This window comes from Mobula hypostoma, chromosome 3 (assembly GCF_963921235.1).
Source record: "Mobula hypostoma chromosome 3, sMobHyp1.1, whole genome shotgun sequence".
Taxonomy (NCBI): Eukaryota; Metazoa; Chordata; class Chondrichthyes; order Myliobatiformes; family Myliobatidae; genus Mobula; species Mobula hypostoma.
This window is the reverse complement of record NC_086099.1, coordinates 49,168,504-49,187,215: the sequence shown is the minus strand read 5'-3', so window position 1 is coordinate 49,187,215 and position 18,712 is coordinate 49,168,504. Positions and strand designations below refer to the sequence as shown.

The following is an 18,712-nucleotide window of genomic DNA, read 5'->3' as shown; positions in this document are numbered from 1 at the left end:
TCTATTTTTCTAAGCTCCATGTACCTATCTAAAAGTCTCTTAAAAGACTCTTATCATGTCCGCCTCCACCACCGTTGCCAGCAGCCCATTCCACGCACTCACCACTCTACGTAAAAAACTTACCCCTGACAACTCCTCTGTACCTACTCCCAAGCACCTTAAACCTGTGTCCTCTTGTGGCAGCCATTTCAGCCCTGGGAAAAAGCCTCTGACTATCCACACGATCAATGCCTCTCATCATCTTAGAACTGGGATTTGGAAGTACTATATCAAAATTTGACAATAGCAGAAGACCGAGATTTAATTTAATCTTCACGTTTCATCAATATACAAGAAGCCACACTGGGAGCACCAATACGATAGATGGCCCCACAGACTCACAGGTGAAGTGCCGCCTCTTGTATATCGGCGAGACCCGAGGTAGATTAGGAGACTACTTTGCCAAGCAGCTACGCTCCTTCCACCAGAGAAAGAGGGATCTCCCAGTGGCCACCCTCTTTAATTCCACTTCCCATTCCCATTCCCATTCTGACATGGCCATCCATGGCCTCCTCCACTATCGTGATGAGGCCACACTCAGATTGGAGGAGCAACCCCTTATATTCTGTGTGGGTAGCGTCCAACCTAATGGCATGAACATCGATTTATCGAACTTTCAGTAATGTCCCCCTTCCTCTATTCCCCATTCTGATTTCCCTCTCTCACCTTATCTCCTTGGCTGTCCATCGCCTCCTTCCGATGCTCTCTCCCCTTTCTCTTTCTTCCATAGCCTTCTGTCCTCTCCTATTAGATTCTGTCATTCTCCAGCTCTGTATCTCTTTCACCCCTCCCCCCTCCCAGTTTCACCTATCACCTTGTGTTTCTCCCTCCACTCCCCCACCCTTTTACTTCGACTCCTCGTCTTTTTCCTTCAGTCCTGCTGAAGGGTCTCAGCTCGAAACATAGACTGTCCTCTTTTCGATAGACGCTGCCTGGCCTGCTGAGTTCCTCCAGCATTTTGTGTGTGTTACTTGAATTACCAGTATCTGCAGATTTTCTCTTGTTTGTGATTTCAAAACTGAAGGCCATTCTCATAATATATCCACTTTCTTAATTCTTTACTTTGAGTATGGTGGAAATGTGGAGGTGCTTGTGACAAAATGTAGTGATTAGGAAGAATAGCATAGACACTAGGAAGAATATGTTGGTGGCACAAAAGTTTGGATGAATTATCAAACACTACAACTTCAGTCAATATCCATAGAGTACTACAGCTTTGAAACGGGCCCTTCAGCCCATCTAGTTATGCCTCACTGTTATTCTGCTTAGTCCCATCGACCCACCTCTGGACCATAGCCCTACATACCCCAACTATCCATGTATCTATCCAAATCTTGCAATCTTCAATGTGACAAAATATAATAGTCTTCCTTTGTTCAATGGAATTATTACCATAATTATATCTACAATAATTATAATTAATGAAAAAATAATTGGACCATCCAATTAAGGCGTTCGTCTAGTGATTTGAAGGTTGCTAGTTCGAGCCTTTGCTGAGGCAGCGTCTGTGCCCTTGAGCAAGGCACTTAACCACACATTGCTCTGCGACGACACTGGTGCCAAGCTGTGTGGGTCCTAATGACCTTCCCTTGGACAACATCGGTGGCGTGGAGAGGGGAGACTTGCAGCATGGGCAGCTGCTGGTCTTCCATATAACCTTGCCCGGGCCTGCGCCCTGGAAATCTTCCAAGGCACAAATCCATGGTCTCATGAGACTAACGGATGCCTATAATTGGATCATCCATATTAATACTGTCGCTACAAGAGCTGCCGTAGCCTAGGTCATGCAGCCAGGGACTTCTCTCATAACTCCCCTAACCTTTTTACCACTTGCTACTCACAAATGTGGTGTAATAGTCTGTACTTGCCCAGGTGACTGCATTCCAACAACACTCAATGCACAGTGCCATCCAGGGTGAACCAGCTGCTTACTTTGAACCTCACTGGCTCCTGTAAACTTAGTCCACAATATCTGCCAGGTGCACCATCTACAAAATGCACTGCCAACTTCTAAAAGAGATTTTGAAAGCATTTTTTGAATTAGCAACCTCTTAAAACCAAGTGCGGGGTCAGGCATACAGGAATTTCACTCAAATTCCTCTTCAGTTTGCAGACTGCTTTGATTTGGAAAATTCTTGAAACTCTGTACCTGACATCATTGGAAGATTGTCATCAGCACAAGCACTATAGTAGTTCAAGAAAGTAACTCTGATGACTTGTTGTACATCATTGGGTGGGTACAGTGCTGGCATTCACTATCTGTAGGGAAAATGCTAAATCAGATGAGAACTGAACGACCAGTGCTGGCTATAAAATTGGATCACAGCAAGATGTCAACACTTCAAAAGAAGGAAAATAACAATGAAAAATAATGTGTCATATCATCACATTAATGTAATTCAGTTTATTCCAATTCTTCTACATTGTAGCATGTTAATACACACGTTTCAAATGAGATACCGCAACTATGTCCTTTCTTTCCTCTCGGATAGACAAAACTATTTTAGAGGATAGCAGGATGAATATCCAAAAATCAATATTACAAAGCTGTTACATGTTACTATTTTTGGGAACTTACTTTGTGGAAGTTGTTGAGAGTGTTGCCTGTGTTCCAAGATCTGAGACGGTGTTGGATTATGAGGGGATCTGGAAAGGAGTGCACTTTAGCCATGGGTATCTCAGGATACGCTGGAGCATTTGATATAGTACGGAGGATACAAAGAAGCCTTTTTTTCATTTTGGTTTATTATTGTCACCTGTACCAAGATACGGTGAAAAGCTTTTCTTGCCTACTGTTGATACAGACCAAATCATTGCACAATAAATTGAGCTGGAATAAGGTAAAACAATAACAATGCAGAATTAAGTATAAAAGCTACTGATAAAGTGCAAGATCATAGCGAGTCCACCTTAACGTACAAGGGATCCATTCAAGTGTGTGATAACAGTGGGATTTAAAGCTATTCTTGAGCCTTGTGGTATGTACCTTCAGGCCTTTGTATCCTCAGCCTGATGGGTGAAGGGCGAAGAGAGAATGTCTGGGGTGGGTGGGATCCTTGATTATGCTGGCTGCTTTACTGTGGCAGCAACAAGTGTAGACAGAGTCACTGGAGTGGTGGCAAGTTTCTGTGTTGTGCTGAGCCATGTGGGAAAGAATGTGTGCAGGTCATGAAGGTTTTTGCAGTTACACGCAGGAGATGCCATAACAACCTATTATGCATCCAGACAAAAAGCTCTCTATGGTACATGGATAAATATTGCGACGAGCTGATGGGGATGTGCTGAATTTGTTTCGCCTCTTGAGGAAGCAGAGGCATCGGTCAGCTTTCTTGGCCATGACATCCACCTGGTTGGACTAGGACAGCCTATTGGTGATTTTCACACCTGGGTACTTGAAACTTTCAACCTCTACACCACTGAAGTAGACATGGGCATGTGCATTACTCCTCTCTCTGAAGTCAATGACAAGCTCTTTTGTTTTCCTGACATTGAGGGAAAGGTTATTATCATGACGCCATGTCACTAAGCTGTCTATCCCCTTCCTGCACTCATATTCATTGCTGAAAGTGTATTGAGTGAATCTCCTTCTGGTACCCCTTCCCCACCCCCCACCCCCATCTCTACCAGTGGCAAAATCTGTAAGTCTGATATTGGCCTCATCAGTCAGCTTGGATCCCACAGAACTGGAGTCAAAGAAACCATCTGTAATCCAGAGGCACTGACTGAAGAGGAAAATAGTGGCTCAGGAGCTGGTGTGCTTCTGATGTTAAGTCAGGCTTCAGTATACTCCTGGAGAGCTCAGAGTCATCCTAAATGTTCCTCCTCCTTTAGAGCAGCTGACTGGCCTGCTCTGCTAGTCATCAAGATTGCTGTAGTCTGGTAGACTTTCAGCTTCATACTGGTCTGAGGTTGTGATCTTCAAGTATACTTTTTCCTCAGCTAGTCAAAGTCTGTGTGGCACACTAAAGATTTTATTGAATTTCAAATTACATTTATTATCAAAGATTTGCTTGCTTATAGGTAGCCACAAAGCAAGAAATCCAAAAGCACCCAATTAAAGAAAAAAAAGACCAACACCTGATGTACAAGAGAAAGGGGGAAAAAAACACAAATCATGCAAACGACAACATTCCAAACCAAATTGAGTCCTCAGATCCGAACCCCAGGACAGCCCGGAGTAGACCCAAAGCCTCGCTTATCAGCTCATCATATTAGAAGGCATGGAGCACAGCAGCTGGGGCAATCTTCCTAGTCCCAGTGCCATGTAGAAAGCAGTGACCATCATGGAGAGCGAGTGAAATTGGCTCTTGCCTTGGATCCTGGCACCCTGCCTTTTCAGTCTATCTGGGCCAGTGTTTAAATTGACCAAACACCACAGCAGCGAAAGGCTCCAGTGCCCTGAAGAGAGGAGTGAACATAGTGGACAACGAGCAAAATCTCATCTCCGATCTGGGCTGGTGTTTAAATTGTCTAAACAGCGGAATGTGCCACACACTAGGACCCAACTACTACGAAGGGCTTGGAGCCTAGACCACACTGCCCAGCGACTCGCTCCAAGCCCAGGTTTCGCCATCCTGCCTGAAGCCATTCTCAAGCTCTTCAAATCAGATCGGCATCCAGAGCGATCCAACCTCGCACTCAGGCAAGTTGTACAGGCATTGAATCTCCTCTGTCCCAACTTCTCCTCTCCAAATGGCTTACTCCATCTGCATCAATTCTACAACACACCATCTTGGCTTATTCCCTAAACTTGCCTCACTATCACTCACCCCCTCGCTGTTTGCGGTGATAATTTAACACAGTTTGCCTCAGAAAAATGTTTTTTTAGGCATAAACACGAGGAATTCTGCAGATGCTGGAAATTCAAGCAACACACATCAAAGTTGCTGGTGAACGCAGCAGGCCAGGCAGCATCTCTAGGAAGAGGTACAGTGGACATTTCGGGCGTCTCGGCCTGAAACGTCGACTGTACCTCTTCCTAGAGATGCTGCCTGGCTTGCTGCGTTCACCAGCAACTTTGATGTGTGTTGCTTTTTTTTTAGGGATGTTTTTAGTTGAAACTCCTGCCTTTTTAACTACCAGTGAGCTGTCGCACGCCATCTTTGCGCTATCGAATTTAATCATTGATGTCTGCCTTCTCTGTGATTGGTTCTCGAGTTATTGGAAGCAGTCCGTATTTTTCAGGATCTTGTTAGAGGGAGGTTTGGGAGAGGACCTGTGCTTATTCAGTGTTACAGCCCATTCTCACTCGTGCTTCAGTGAATGTATGAACAATGACTTGCAGCTGCACCTCCAAACATGTACATACATGTGTGTCTGTGTACAGCAGCTGAATAACCAAGGTTGTGGTGACCTTAATTCTGGAGTGAGAATGCATAAGTTGAAGAGTTTCCCATGTCCTGTGAATAGCTCCACTCCATCAGGAATTTTGCTGGAAGTAAGGTGCAACAAGAAAGATGAGATAAATGTTGAGGTGATGACAGAAGTGTGCATTAATCTAACATAGAATTTGCAGAACAACATTTCCAGGTGCTTCTGGGATGATGAAGTGAATAGAGGCATTTATGTAAGAATTGGGAGATAATTAAACTTTTTTTCAATGAACTGTTAAAGACAAAGTTAAATGACAGATTTCATTTTGACATTGAGGTTGAAATAGCCAAGGGTTTCCAAGTAGGTCTGACTGAAGGAGAAGCTGAGAGTGAGGGGATTATGGGGAAGAAGAGGTAAGGGGACACATGGTGAACTGAAGGTGTGAGGAGCTTATAATTGGGAATGAAACGGGGTGGAGTGGGCTAATGAATAGAGTTTAGCATTTTGTGTGTGCTGCTTAGATGAGAATGTATTTTTGTCCATACGTGTATGTCTGTGGTCAGGGTATATCTGTGTGTGCTTAAACAATGTGTATATGTATGAATTTACATATACTAAGTCTGTGTAGTAGAGCTTGGTCTCCTATTGTCATTAACCTCTTTTGCTATTACAGTCTATCAAGATAATCTAGTATCTGGTGTACAGTACCTACTTCACAGTAAACCAATTCATTTGCAAGCTTCTTCTAGACATTGAAACTAGAGTGGTTGTGTCATCCTTGACTCTGAGTTTCAGCCTTCAAAGAAGACAACTGTGTTTCAGAAATACTCTATTCTCTGTAAAATTCTTTTGCAGCCCTGAGACCATGAAAGATATTGCATGTATTCAAGTGTTTTGAAATGACAAAGAAAGATGCATTAAATAAAAAAAAAATCATCATGCATTCTTATTCTAGCACGGTTGTTCTAAATCCGTTTTAATTTAAAAATACTTTATTTCAGGCCCAAATAAAGACAGTATCCGAGCAGGATGCAAGAAGTGTGGATATCGTAAGTAGTAAACATTGAAAATTATTAAACTCTATTGGTAGTAGAGAACTTTTTTCTGGTCTTCAGACCGGCAGGAATGTCTGACTGATAAATTTCAGAATCCACCATTTTCTTGTTTTTTTGGGTATTTGGTGGTTTGACCTTTTTTTCTTTTATAATTGTTATTTCTGATAAGGGGGAATAATTTTCACTGATCACAAATTAAAGAGTCTGCTATTTATTATAAATAATCGAGGTTCAGTTACCTGCGCCACATGATATCTGGATTTGTCACAGCTTAGTTTAAGCTTTATTTAACTCTACACTTTTGTTTCGTTAGTGCATAAAATTATATTTCCACAAATATGCCAACTTTAGAGTCACAACTATTCAAGTCACTCTGAGAGTGACAGACATTCTGAGAGAGGAAAAAAAAATGCTGACCCTAGTCATATTTCATGATATTTAGGTAATAGTGCAATCAATATAAATTTTGCACAGGTAACAAAGGGACTGAGCGTATGAGTATGAGTGGAGAGGGGAGAACACAATTTCTTATTTGAATTATGTAGGGAAAGACATTATCAATCAACATATTGACTTTGTGAATAAAATTGAAACTGTCCATGTTGTATTCCACACAAGGATTTTCTTTTAATTAAACTAACTGTTGTGCAGCAAAGTTCCTCATTTGCATTCACTACTTTAGTTCTGAAATTAACTCCTGTTAGTTGTTTCAGATGCAACTTTGCACGGTTGAATTATTATTTAAGTTATACTTATGCTAGCTCTCTAAATCCTATTATCTTGCTCTATGTCTGTAAAGTCAGTTTAAAACACAATTCACTAGCAGCACCTTCAACTTTTTTTCCTAATCTCTTCAAGTCTTTTAAAACATCTTTGAACATTTAGGATGTTTTGCATGCTCAAGATAACATTTAAATATGGTTGTTGATCATTTAGTATGCAGAAGGATCTAGACAACATTTGGCATGGATGGTGACACATTCATGCCACAAAATTGCCCAATACCAGTCATCTTCAAAGATATTGAGAGTCTAATCATCTACCTTTTGAAGTTCAGTGGCATTACCATTGCTGCTCCACTGTCAATGTCCAAGGGATCACCAGTGATTACTTACAGAAATGCAAGTAAAACAGGTCAGAGTCTGGGTAACCAGCAGCAAGTGACTCACTTCCCAATATCCCAAAGCCTCTACACCATTTTTGGAGGCATGAATATGATGGAATATTCTCTGTTTGCCTGGATAAATGCAGCTCCCACAGCACTGAAGAAGCTCTATAATTATTTTTAAAAAACAGTCTTGATTCATTCCCCACTTGCTGCACTATAGCTTGATTCCACTGCCAGTGCACAGAAGCTGCATTATATATAATCTATCAAATACATTGCAGTTATTCTTCCTCGACAACCCCTCCTTAAGTCCAAGCTTTCTAAAAACAAAAAATACAAAAACTTCAGGCAAGTGAAAATCTCATGTTGCCATCCAAGTCACATACCATCATTGCTTGGTCTAAATTCTGGAACTCTCTACCCAATAGCACATTAGGGATATTTTCCCAAGAAGGAGTGAAGCAGTTCAAGAAAGTGGCTCACCATTATCTTCTCAAGGACATTTTAGGATGTCTAGGTAATGGATACTAGCTTTAGCAAAAGTGATCTGGACCTTTAAGGTGCATTTTTAAAAGGGAAAAGCAGTGATGAGAAGGTGGAGATAAAGGAAGATAAAATGCCTCTCAGAAAGAGGAAGAAGGGTTAAAGAATGAGATAAAGTTAGGAATTGTCAGATAAAGGAATGTTTTTAATGAAGTAAGAATTCAAATGGAGTTTAAATTTCAGAATATATTATAGCACTAGAGGAAGCTGTGCCTGCTGCTTGATTAAAGCATCAAATTTAATTCCACTTCCTTGCTATTTCCTTTACAAATCAGTAAAATGATTTATGTGTACATGTCCTTTTTATATGATCAATCATAATTGATTCAACCACTCATTTGTGTTATATGTTTGAATATTAATCTTCTGTATGCAGAAGTATCTCCTCATTTCCTCCCTGGTCCTATTATTAGTTATTTTAAATCTGCGACCTGCCAAAGGAAGTAAATTCACTTTTCTTGCTTTAACAAAACTGCTAATAATTTTGAATTCCTCTATTAGGTCTTCTCTTAAACATTTCTACCGTGAGGAGAGCAATCCCAACTTCTCCAGACTCTCCATATGACTGCATAATCTGTACAGAACCTTGACATCTTTCCAAAGGAGTGATGCCCTGAATTGTACACATTATTCTGAAGCTAAATCTGAGGTTTGTTAAGGTTATTATGACTTTCATGTTTTTGTACTCAGTGCACCATTTACAGAGCTAAGTACCCCATTCTTAACTACTTTCTTGATATACCCTGCCACATTTAAAACAATTAAATAGGCGTCCATGTGCTCTGCAGTAGAGCCATTCTCAGTTTAGGTAATATTGTATCTCATTTTGTTTCACCAGAGGCAAATCATTTCACGCCACATCAAATTGCATCTGCCACGTCCTACCTGTTTAATGTTCTGCTTGTGTCCTCCTGAAATCATGCTCACTGTGTTGCAGAGCTTTGAATCACTTGCAGATTTCAAAATTGTACTTACACCCAAGCCAAGAGTAAAAACAACTGTACCCAATACTGAATCCAGGAGATAGTTTTCTAAAGTCGAAAGGGCACCTGTTCAGTAATATTTTTACCTTCTATCCTTTAGCTACTTTTTGTGACTAAGTTGCTTTTACCCTTGGGGCACCTCTGTGAATAAATATTTATTGTATTTTCTTAATTTTGCAGAGAAAAAAAAATATTCTTTGGGCTGGCCCTCTTGGGAAGAAACTGAAGTGGCAACTGTTTGGACTGCTTCAGTTCATGTGTTAAAGGCCATTGAGTTACATTATTGGATAAGGATTCTAAGGATTTTTGCTCAGTGATGAAGTGTCCTTATCAGGACGGTGTCTATTGGGGGATTTTGTTACCCCTGAGTTTCAAGGTGCAGAGTCATCAACTATAGCAGAGTGTTTCCTGGGAGGAAATTGCGTTTTATACCTGACCGTTTCTGATGTACTCCTTGACCCACCATTTCCAAAACACATTTGCCATGTACTAGATTTGCTTTCATCTGTGATGAGCATAAATATCTTCCTTTTGGAACTCGCCTGGTGGTAATGATGCTGAGGTCTTCAGAAGCAACAGATGGTTGGGTGCTAGCGTTTCAAAATCATTGGAATTGGAGGATGCCTTAGTAATTGACGACCATTGATAATAGCCTCTACTTCACTTTACAAACTCCCTTTATCAAGATTCTGTACTTTCATGGTAAAATTGAGGACCTTTCTGACAGACCTGATCAATCAGAATCACAATCAATGTTCCTCCATGAAATGAACCAGGTGGGGCAGGGGGGTGGTGTTAAAAATCCACTTAATTTCTTTCTGAAGGACATCACCGATCCATGAATGATTGCACTTCTCAATGGCATCTTGCAAATTACACTAGCTCCAACAAAGTTTGTTGCATTATCAATGCATAGTTCATGAACCTGTTCTCATCTTGCTATAAAGCATCTGTGCATTAACAAGGGAATCTGTGTCTAAAGATGCCAGTTAATTGTGAACCACTCTTAGTTAGACAGGCATATGTGACCCCATACCTCTTCATTGTACTGCTTCTGCTCTTCACCTCAAAAGGTCCAAAGTAGTCCACTCTTACACGTGTAAACAGAGGTTCATCTGAAAATCTCTTTCTTTGGCAAAACCCAATGATCTCCATTGCAACCTTTCTGAGATCTTCCACTGAGGGACAACCTTGACTAGTCTGACCTTTGGCCTTCTCAATCTCCCTCTCCAAAGAATAGCCTTGTTGTTCTTCATCCAAGTCAGACTGAGCAATAGTGATTTTCAAGTTGCTTCCTCTTCTGACAACAAAACAAGAGCAGGTTCTTAATCTAAGAATCCAAGCCACAGTCTTCCTCAAACGGGTCCAAGATGAGAAGTGATGGATTATACGTGTTATCGCATGCACCTCCTCTTCAATCTGCACAGCATTCATTGTAACACTCCTCTTGACTTCCAGATCATCCAGCAGAAATTCTCCAGAACAATCAGGATTCACAGGCTGGAGAAGATATTGAGGCCATGATACCTATATATCATTCTTCAGAAATGCTTTCACATTCAACCCTCTAGAAACCACATCTGTCAGGTTGCTTGAAGTGTTTACATACCTTCATTGAGTAGCCTGTGAGACCTCAAGAATTTCTGAAACTCAGTTTTCAATGAATATTCAGAACCTGGAAGTTTCATTTTTGATATACTTCAGCACATAAGTACTATCATTCCAAAAACCTGAGTTGTGAAGCTCCATGTACAACTCCTTCTTCATAATGTGTCCCTACGGCTTGCCATCATAGCATCGATGAGCTCTGTATGAGAGGTGGAAGCTGACTTCAACAAAGCTACCTTAGATTTTCCCATGGTAAAAGCGCTGTGCACCTGAGAATACGTGTTGTGCAAAAATAGGTAGATCACTGCTCCATAGCCATCTTTGCTTGCATGTGTAAAATGGTGTACCTGTAGCAGTAACTTCTCCAAAATCCAGAGGTTTCAAACATATAGCAACCTTGAAGTCTTCCAACTGGCAGAGTTCTTTCAGTCAGCTTGTCCACTCATGAGCAACTGATGCTCGTATAGTGTCATCCCAGCCCAGTTCTTTCTTACGTAGCTCTTGCAGGATCTTCTTAGCAGACAGCACAACCAGTCTCTAGATTCCTGAAGGATCATAGATGGAACTAACTGTGGAGAGGATCCTCCTTCTTGTGAGTGGTCTATCTAGACTGTGATCTTAAACTTGAAAGTGTCAGACTGAATGCACCACTGTACACCCAGTACTTTCTCCACCGAGGGTACCTTGATCCAAAATGAAAAGCTTCATGTCTTTCTCTCTTTGCTCTTCTGGTTTCACTGATGGCATACTACATTTGTTGCTTCTCTATGTTATGAGTTGAAAGCCATCTTTAACATAAATGGATACAAGGTCATGGTTGAGATACTGTTTCTTTCTCAGAGAACACTGATGCAAGGCAATCGTCAACATAGAAGCAATGCAAAACGTTATCCATTGAATGCTGAACTCTTCTTCATTGTTCTCTGTGCATTTTCTAAGGGCAAAGTTGGCACAGCTTGATGATGAAGTTGCTCCAAAGAAATATACCACCATGTCTTGGCTGAGGTCACTTTTCTGGGGTCGTAAACTCCATGATGTGGAATATACAGACTTTCCCACCATTGTGTTCCATATCTTCTACTGACACTCTTTCGGCATAACCTTTTCCTTCATGAAAGCAGTGTAGTCAGTGTGAAATGACAAATCCTTCTTAAGCCTCTTCCTTAGATTTAGAGCATGCTGTTCTGCAACCTTCCTGTTATTTGGCTGTTAACTTCCTTCTTTCTCAAAGATAAACCCATCTGGTAGTGGTCATCCACCAGTTTTGCAGAATTCATAACCAGCTCCATGAACTTGTCTTCTCTTGACAGACCAGGTTGTTCATCTTGACTACTTTCAGGGAAGTCTGCCTTAAACTGCCACTGCCACGGCTCATCCAACTTCAAAACTGAGATCCTGTTAACTGTCAGCTCAGGCTGAGCATGGTCTCTGTCATCACCATTGTCTCCTTTCAGTGGTCCATTCACAGTCCAAACCAACAATGTTCTGATTGCATGAAATCCATTATTAACACTGTGAATCACTTGCAACAGCTCCAATGCATTAGGCACATTCGTCCCTATCATCAGATCAATTCCTAAATCAATCTCTGGCAAATGGACATGTCTCAGTTGAGACTAGCCCTGCAGATCCCTCTGATGTGGAATATTCCCTCTGTAGATGTCTTTCCCATGTATAGATGTTAGGTAGTTCGTAATAGTTTTCACCATCTAAGTGCATCTCTCTCACTGGGGCTTGTATACAAACTTGGCTTATTAGCTAACTCTGCAAACAGCCATGTGACTCAGTGGTGAGAAGGCCACCTTCCATAAATAACACATCTTAGCTCGGTATGATTTGGGTTCAACCAAACGGGAAAGTTGGGATGTTCCGATGAGGGAACATCAATTGTGGTGAATGCTGTGTAAATACTGCCGCATACACAGTTATCGTTCATCAGGAAATGACAGATCGTACAGTGACATAAAATTCCTAAGGAAGTATATTAACCAATTTTTCAACTTTAGCAAACAGTTAACAGAAAAAGAAAATTAAAAAGTCCCATTACAGTTCAACCAGTCTAAACATGCACATTAACGATGGAGCTCATTTCTGAAGTAGTCAGATATATCACTTTACTGACACACTGAACCCACGTTCTATGTGAAAGACACCAACCACAGTTCAAATTTCCCTCGACCATCTCAAATGAATTGGCTAACTCAGGAGTACTGGCACTTCCTCCTTGGAACCATTTGCCTGCACAAAGCACTTCTTACAATGGGATCTCTCCTTTGAGCGGCGTTCTGCAACTATCTTCCCTTGTGCTGCATTCTGCAGCTCCTGCCAAAGGACCCCAAACCAAACTACTGTCCTTCAGAAATCTGGTCCTGCCCAGCTCTCCCGAATCTTCCATCACATCCCACTGGGCAGAAAGTTACAACATGTACCAAGACGAACCTGAGTGGCTGATACAATATTCCTAAGTTGGACAAAATCGCTCCTTATCTTTAGCTGAAGCCAAAACATTAGTCTGTGAAGCTTACTAACAGGACATGGTAGATCAAATATGATGGCAGAATATAGTATTAATGGTAAGATTCTTAGCAGTGTGGAGGATCAGAGGGATCTTGGGGTCCGAGTCCATAGGACACTCAAAGCTGCTGCGCAGGTTGACTGCATGGTTAAGGAGGCATACGGTGTATTGGCCTTCATCAACCATAATTGAGTTCAAGAGCCGAAAGATAATGTTACAGCTATATAGGACCCTGGTCAGACCTCACTTGGAGTACTATGCTCAGTTCTGGTCACCTCACTACAGGAAGGATGTGGAAACTATAGAAAGGGTGCAGAGGAGATTTACAAGGCTGTTTCCTGGACTGGGGAGCATGCCTTATGAGAATAGGTTGAGTGAACTCTGTCTTTTCTCCTTGGAGCGACGGAGGATGAGGGGTGACCTGATAGAGGTATATAAGATGATGAGAGGCATTGATCATGTGGATAGTCAGAGGCTTTTTTCCAGGGCTGAAATGGCTAACACGAGAGGGGACAGTTTTAAGGTGCTTGGAAGAGGGTACAGAGGGGATGTCAAGGGTAAGTTTTTTATGCAGAGAGTGGTAAGTGTGTGGAATGGGCTGCTGGCGACGGTGGTGGAGGTGAATACAATAGGGTCTTTTAAGAGAATTGGATAGGTACATGGAGCTTAGAAAAATAGAGCACTATGGGTAACCCTAGGTAATTTCTAAATTAAGTCATATTCGGCACAACATTCTGGGCCGAAGGACCTGTATTGCGCTGTATGTTTTCTGTTCTATGTTCTGTGACACACTGCGTTTGCAGAAATCTGCTAAAATAAAAAATACCTCAGCATAGAAGTAGAAATCTTAACCAGGGTGTTATATAAACCAGCCACTTCCAATCCTGAAACAATGTAGCTACTTATGGCTTTCTCTTGACCCATAGTATGTAAGAGAATAAATGTACTTTCCCTGTGAGGTTGAGCTTGTCCTTTAGGCCCCCTGTGCAGAACACTATTGTAATCCCTTGATCTAGGAAAGCATAAGAAACCACTCTGGTTACCCTTCTTGGACTTCACTTGTATTGGAATAATGGGAAGTTTACAATCATAATCGCCAGTTCCTGTAAGGCCAGTTGATACCAGAGCACAACTCACTGCTGTGTCTGATTCTGCACTCTTTTCGTCAGAGTGAATATAAGGTTTGCTGGGATGCCACTGCATATCTTGCATGAAAGACACTTACTGCAATCCTTGCTGATGTGTCCTGTACACAAACAGCCCAAGCAGCCACCATTTTCCTTTAGGAAGGCAATCTTCTCATTTTGAGCCCTTTTCTCCAGCTGAGGTCATGTATCCAATATGTGTTCACCTTTGCAGAACAGACAGATCTTTTTAGCTGACGAGACCATTTCCCTTTCATTAGTTCCAGGCTCAGTTTTAGCTTTACTTTTCACAGCGGTCACAGTAGTGGCCAAGTTGCTTCCTTTAGCCTTAGAATGAAGTTGTGACTTAGTTTTGTTCACACATTTGCTTATTGCAAGTGATGGAGCATCCTGTATATTCCCAACTACTGGATCTGATACAATCCTGTCTTACCTTTCAATAAAACCAATAATGTTAGCAAAAGTCTTATGGTTGTGTCTTTCATGCAGTTTACAGACCACCATTCTCCGTTTGTCTCTCAGCACACAGGACCATTTCTTTATGATAATACATATTAGCAGGCATGTCCAGCTCACACATGTACTGCACTTCTTCTATGGCATTATAACAGGTTCAAAGAAAAAGACTGTAGTCTTGAAGAGCTTTGATATCTTTAGATTTAATAGGTATCTAAGAAAGAGCCTTTTGCATGTAGGTGGATACAATTTTCTATTCAACACCAAATTGTTCCTGTAGTAAAGCCTTGGCTTTTACGTATCCTCTCTTGGGGTCGATATGTTGGCAACTTTTGACAAGTTCTGTAGGGCAACCCCTAGTGTACTCTTCACTGAAATAGAGGTAGTCATTATGGCTTCAACGCTGTTTTCAAAAGCCTTCATGAATGCATGATACTGCAATAGATCACCATCGAAGATTTGAATCTCTCTTTTAGGCACAGATGAAATGTGCTATTGTTATGCCAAAACGGTTGTTATTTAATTTTGCTTCCTCATGACTAATACTACTTGGACTTCTACCATCTGAAACGAGTGTGTTTTCATGCTGTAATTGAATGCCCCATGAGGCCTTTGAGCTGTTGGATATGATGTGGGTTCAGAGTGCCTCATTAGTGCAGACTGAGAGTAAACATCCTGAACTACCTGTTGTTCATGTTTCACAAACACTTGAGGAAAAAAATAAATCAGCATTGGCTTTGAGTGTTTTTGTTTTTCTCTGTGCTTTTTCAATATAGAAATTCACACCATAGAACTGTCCTGGAGGACTTTTATTACGCGCCACACTTGGAGCCCTCAGCACGTTAACTTCGACTATCTGTGTGGCAACTTCTTCCTGCAACTTAAGCTGCTCCTTTCTTTTCTGTAGCTGTTCCTCTTGCTGTTCAAGTGCATGCTTGCCCTTCAATAATGGTTGATGTGTGATTGACGCAGCTAAATCAGTCTCTATTTTAATGCGTACAGAGGAGGTACTAGATACAGAAGATGCTCTCCCTGCAGCAGAACTTCGAGTGCTGACATTTGACACCTTGTCACTCAGGTTTACATCATCTTGTGGGTCCTCTGCTATATGCATAGTCAAAACATGCCTTGGAATTTGAGAAACATCACCTGATGGCACTGATACTACACTGATTGGCCTAGTCTCAAATAATAATGAGGCAGCCTACAGAGAAGAAGTCATCACCCTGACACAGTGATGTCAAAAACACAACCACTGCCTCAGTGTCACAAAAACAAAGGAGCTGGTTGTGGATTACACAGGCTAACCCCTATTGACATCAATGGACTTGGGGTTGTGAGGGTGAACAGCTTTATGTTCCTCGGCATAAACATCACTGAGGATCTCGCGTGGTCTGTACATACCGGCTGTGTGGTGAAAAAGGCACAACAGCGCCTCTTTCACCTCAGACAGTTGAAGAAGTTTGGCATAGGCCCCCAAATCCTAAGAACTTTCTACAGGGGCACAATTGAGAGCAACCTGACTGGCTGCATCACTGCCTGGTATGGGAACTGTACTTCCCTCAATCACAGGATTCTGCAGAGAGTGGTGCGGACAGCCCAACACGTCTGTAGATGTGAACTTCCCACTATTCAGGACATGTACAAAGACAGGTATGTAAAAAGGGTCCGAAGGTTCATTGGGGACCTAAGTCACCCCAGCCACAAACTGTAACACCTGCTACCGTCTGGGAAACGGTACCGCAGCATAAAAGCCAGGACCAACAGGCTCTGGAACAGCTTTTTCCACCAAGCCATCAGACTGATTAATTCATGCTGATACAATTGTACTTTGCTGATACAATTGTACTTCAATGTTATATTGACTGTCCTTTTTTTTGTACATACTATGTATTATAAATTACTATAAATTGCACATTTAGACAAAGATGTAACATAAAGATTTTTACTCATGTATATGAAGGATGTAAGTAATAAAGTCAATTCAATTCAATTCAATATTCAGTTGCTGCAGCAACTTGACCTTCAATGTAACATGTTTGGATCAACCATTGTTTCACAACCGCTATGAATGCACCGCTGACATTCATTCTGTTAGTCCTGTTTGTCCTTGGGAAGTACTGAGATTAACATGTGATGTTGCTTAGCAACAGTTTCACAGAGATTAGCGAAGTCCTCAAGTTAAAATTGCATTTGTAAGGGATTTTTATTTCTTTGTCATAACATCCTTAATTGATGGTATTAAACCTTTAATTTTGTTCACATTTGTTTTAAACTTCCTTTGAAGATTTTCAATTCTATCCACTCAAGCTTTCCCAGTAAGTTTAATGTCTCTTTTGCTAGCCCCAACTTCAAGGTCACTAATGTCAGTTCCATGCTTCGATTCACTAGTGTTACTTTCTCCTTATTGCACAACTCGCAATTAACTCTCTCTTCACCCACAGCACATTTGCAAAACACACTGGTGATATTCCTTTCAATAAACATAGGTTTCAACCAAACGGTCCACACATCTACAGTGCTTAAAGCAGACCAAATTCAAATAACAACCACCAGGACGATATTTCAGCACTTCATTAAAAAGGAAGGGCCAAACCCTCAGGCAAACAGCATACAATCATACAACGGTCCCCAATGGACAGGCAGCACTGAAAATTCAAAACTGTGTTCAAACCACAAATACACAGCATGAATCAACAGAAGGTCACCAATAATCCTACGGTAGACTGATGTTTGTTTTTTATTGGCTATTCATTTTTGTAGACAAAATATAGCTGTTGCTTGAAAACAAACCAAGACCACTGAGAGACTGAGTACAGGAGTTGACACTGTATGATGTGCTTCCAAGTAACTAAGTTCCAAGTTGAAAAAGAGTACGTTCGATCCTTTAATACGAAACCAACAAAGACAAACAATCTTGTAGTGATATTAGAAATAAGCGTGAGTAAGCGGTCAGCAAAAACGATCATTCTCGTTAGCCTCCAGCCAACTAGACTAAACTTAACTAACTAAGACAAAGCGTGAATACATAACTATACCCACTTATTTCTACCGAGCCCCAACCTACGTGACAAATTACCATGACCCGTAACAAATGCACAACACAAAATACAATACAGAAAGACAGAAAATAGATACATGGCTCCAATAGAATGGATGTTTTAAACCAGTGGATCAGGTGTCAGGTGTCAATCAGGCTTCTCAAGTACCATAACTAATCTATGCAAGTGCAGAGGATTATTTTATATTGGTGAGTTCAGCATTTTGATACCAATTTGAGGAGTTGGGATGTGAGAGACTGAGAGCAATATCACCATGCTCTGACCTGCTTTAGTAACCATGACATAATTATGGCTGACGATACTTATTGATCATTGGTGATCCCAAGATATTGATGATCATAACTTCCAGAGTTAAACTCTCCTTTAAGGGCAATGTTTCTACAACTTGTGTATCCTAAATGTTATTGCTTATTAATGTTTCTGCCGCCTGAATTGAATTTATGTTCAGCTGCATGGGGCAAAGTCTGTGTTGTTATTCACCAAACTATGAATTGAGTGTTGCACTGTCAGTTGTTCACAGATCTTACTTAGTGTTTATATAATAAATAATTTTTATGCTTCCAGCTGGCCATCTAACTTTTGAGTGTCGAAATTTTGTTCGTGTGGACCCTAAAAAAGATATTGTTCTGGACGTCAGTAGTACCAGTAGTGAGGACACGGAAGAAGAAGAAGAACTTAAGCAATTGCAGGAAATTATTAATGAAAAAGGTACATTTCACTTTATTATTTAATTTTAAAAATAAGCAATGTGATTTATAATTGGCCACATTGGTTTTTAATCACTGTGTATGTCTCTAGAAATGTGAACAATTTGCAACAAATGAATGACTTGCACCACCTTTGTAGAGGTCCTAGAGAAGGTATGTAAATGATATGTAATAATGG

At 41.0% G+C, this 18,712-nt stretch overlaps 1 protein-coding gene across 1 annotated transcript in view; it reads left to right on the top strand.

Moving 5' to 3' along the window:
- The window catches only part of srek1ip1 (SREK1-interacting protein 1), a 30,124-nt gene that overhangs the window by 2,053 nt on the left and 9,359 nt on the right, over nt 1–18,712 (top strand). Inside the window, exons 2-3 of the mRNA XM_063042111.1 lie at nt 6,354–6,401; nt 18,392–18,535. Coding sequence (XP_062898181.1) covers nt 6,354–6,401; nt 18,392–18,535 — 192 coding nt within the window. The remainder of the gene's footprint in view (nt 1–6,353; nt 6,402–18,391; nt 18,536–18,712) is intronic.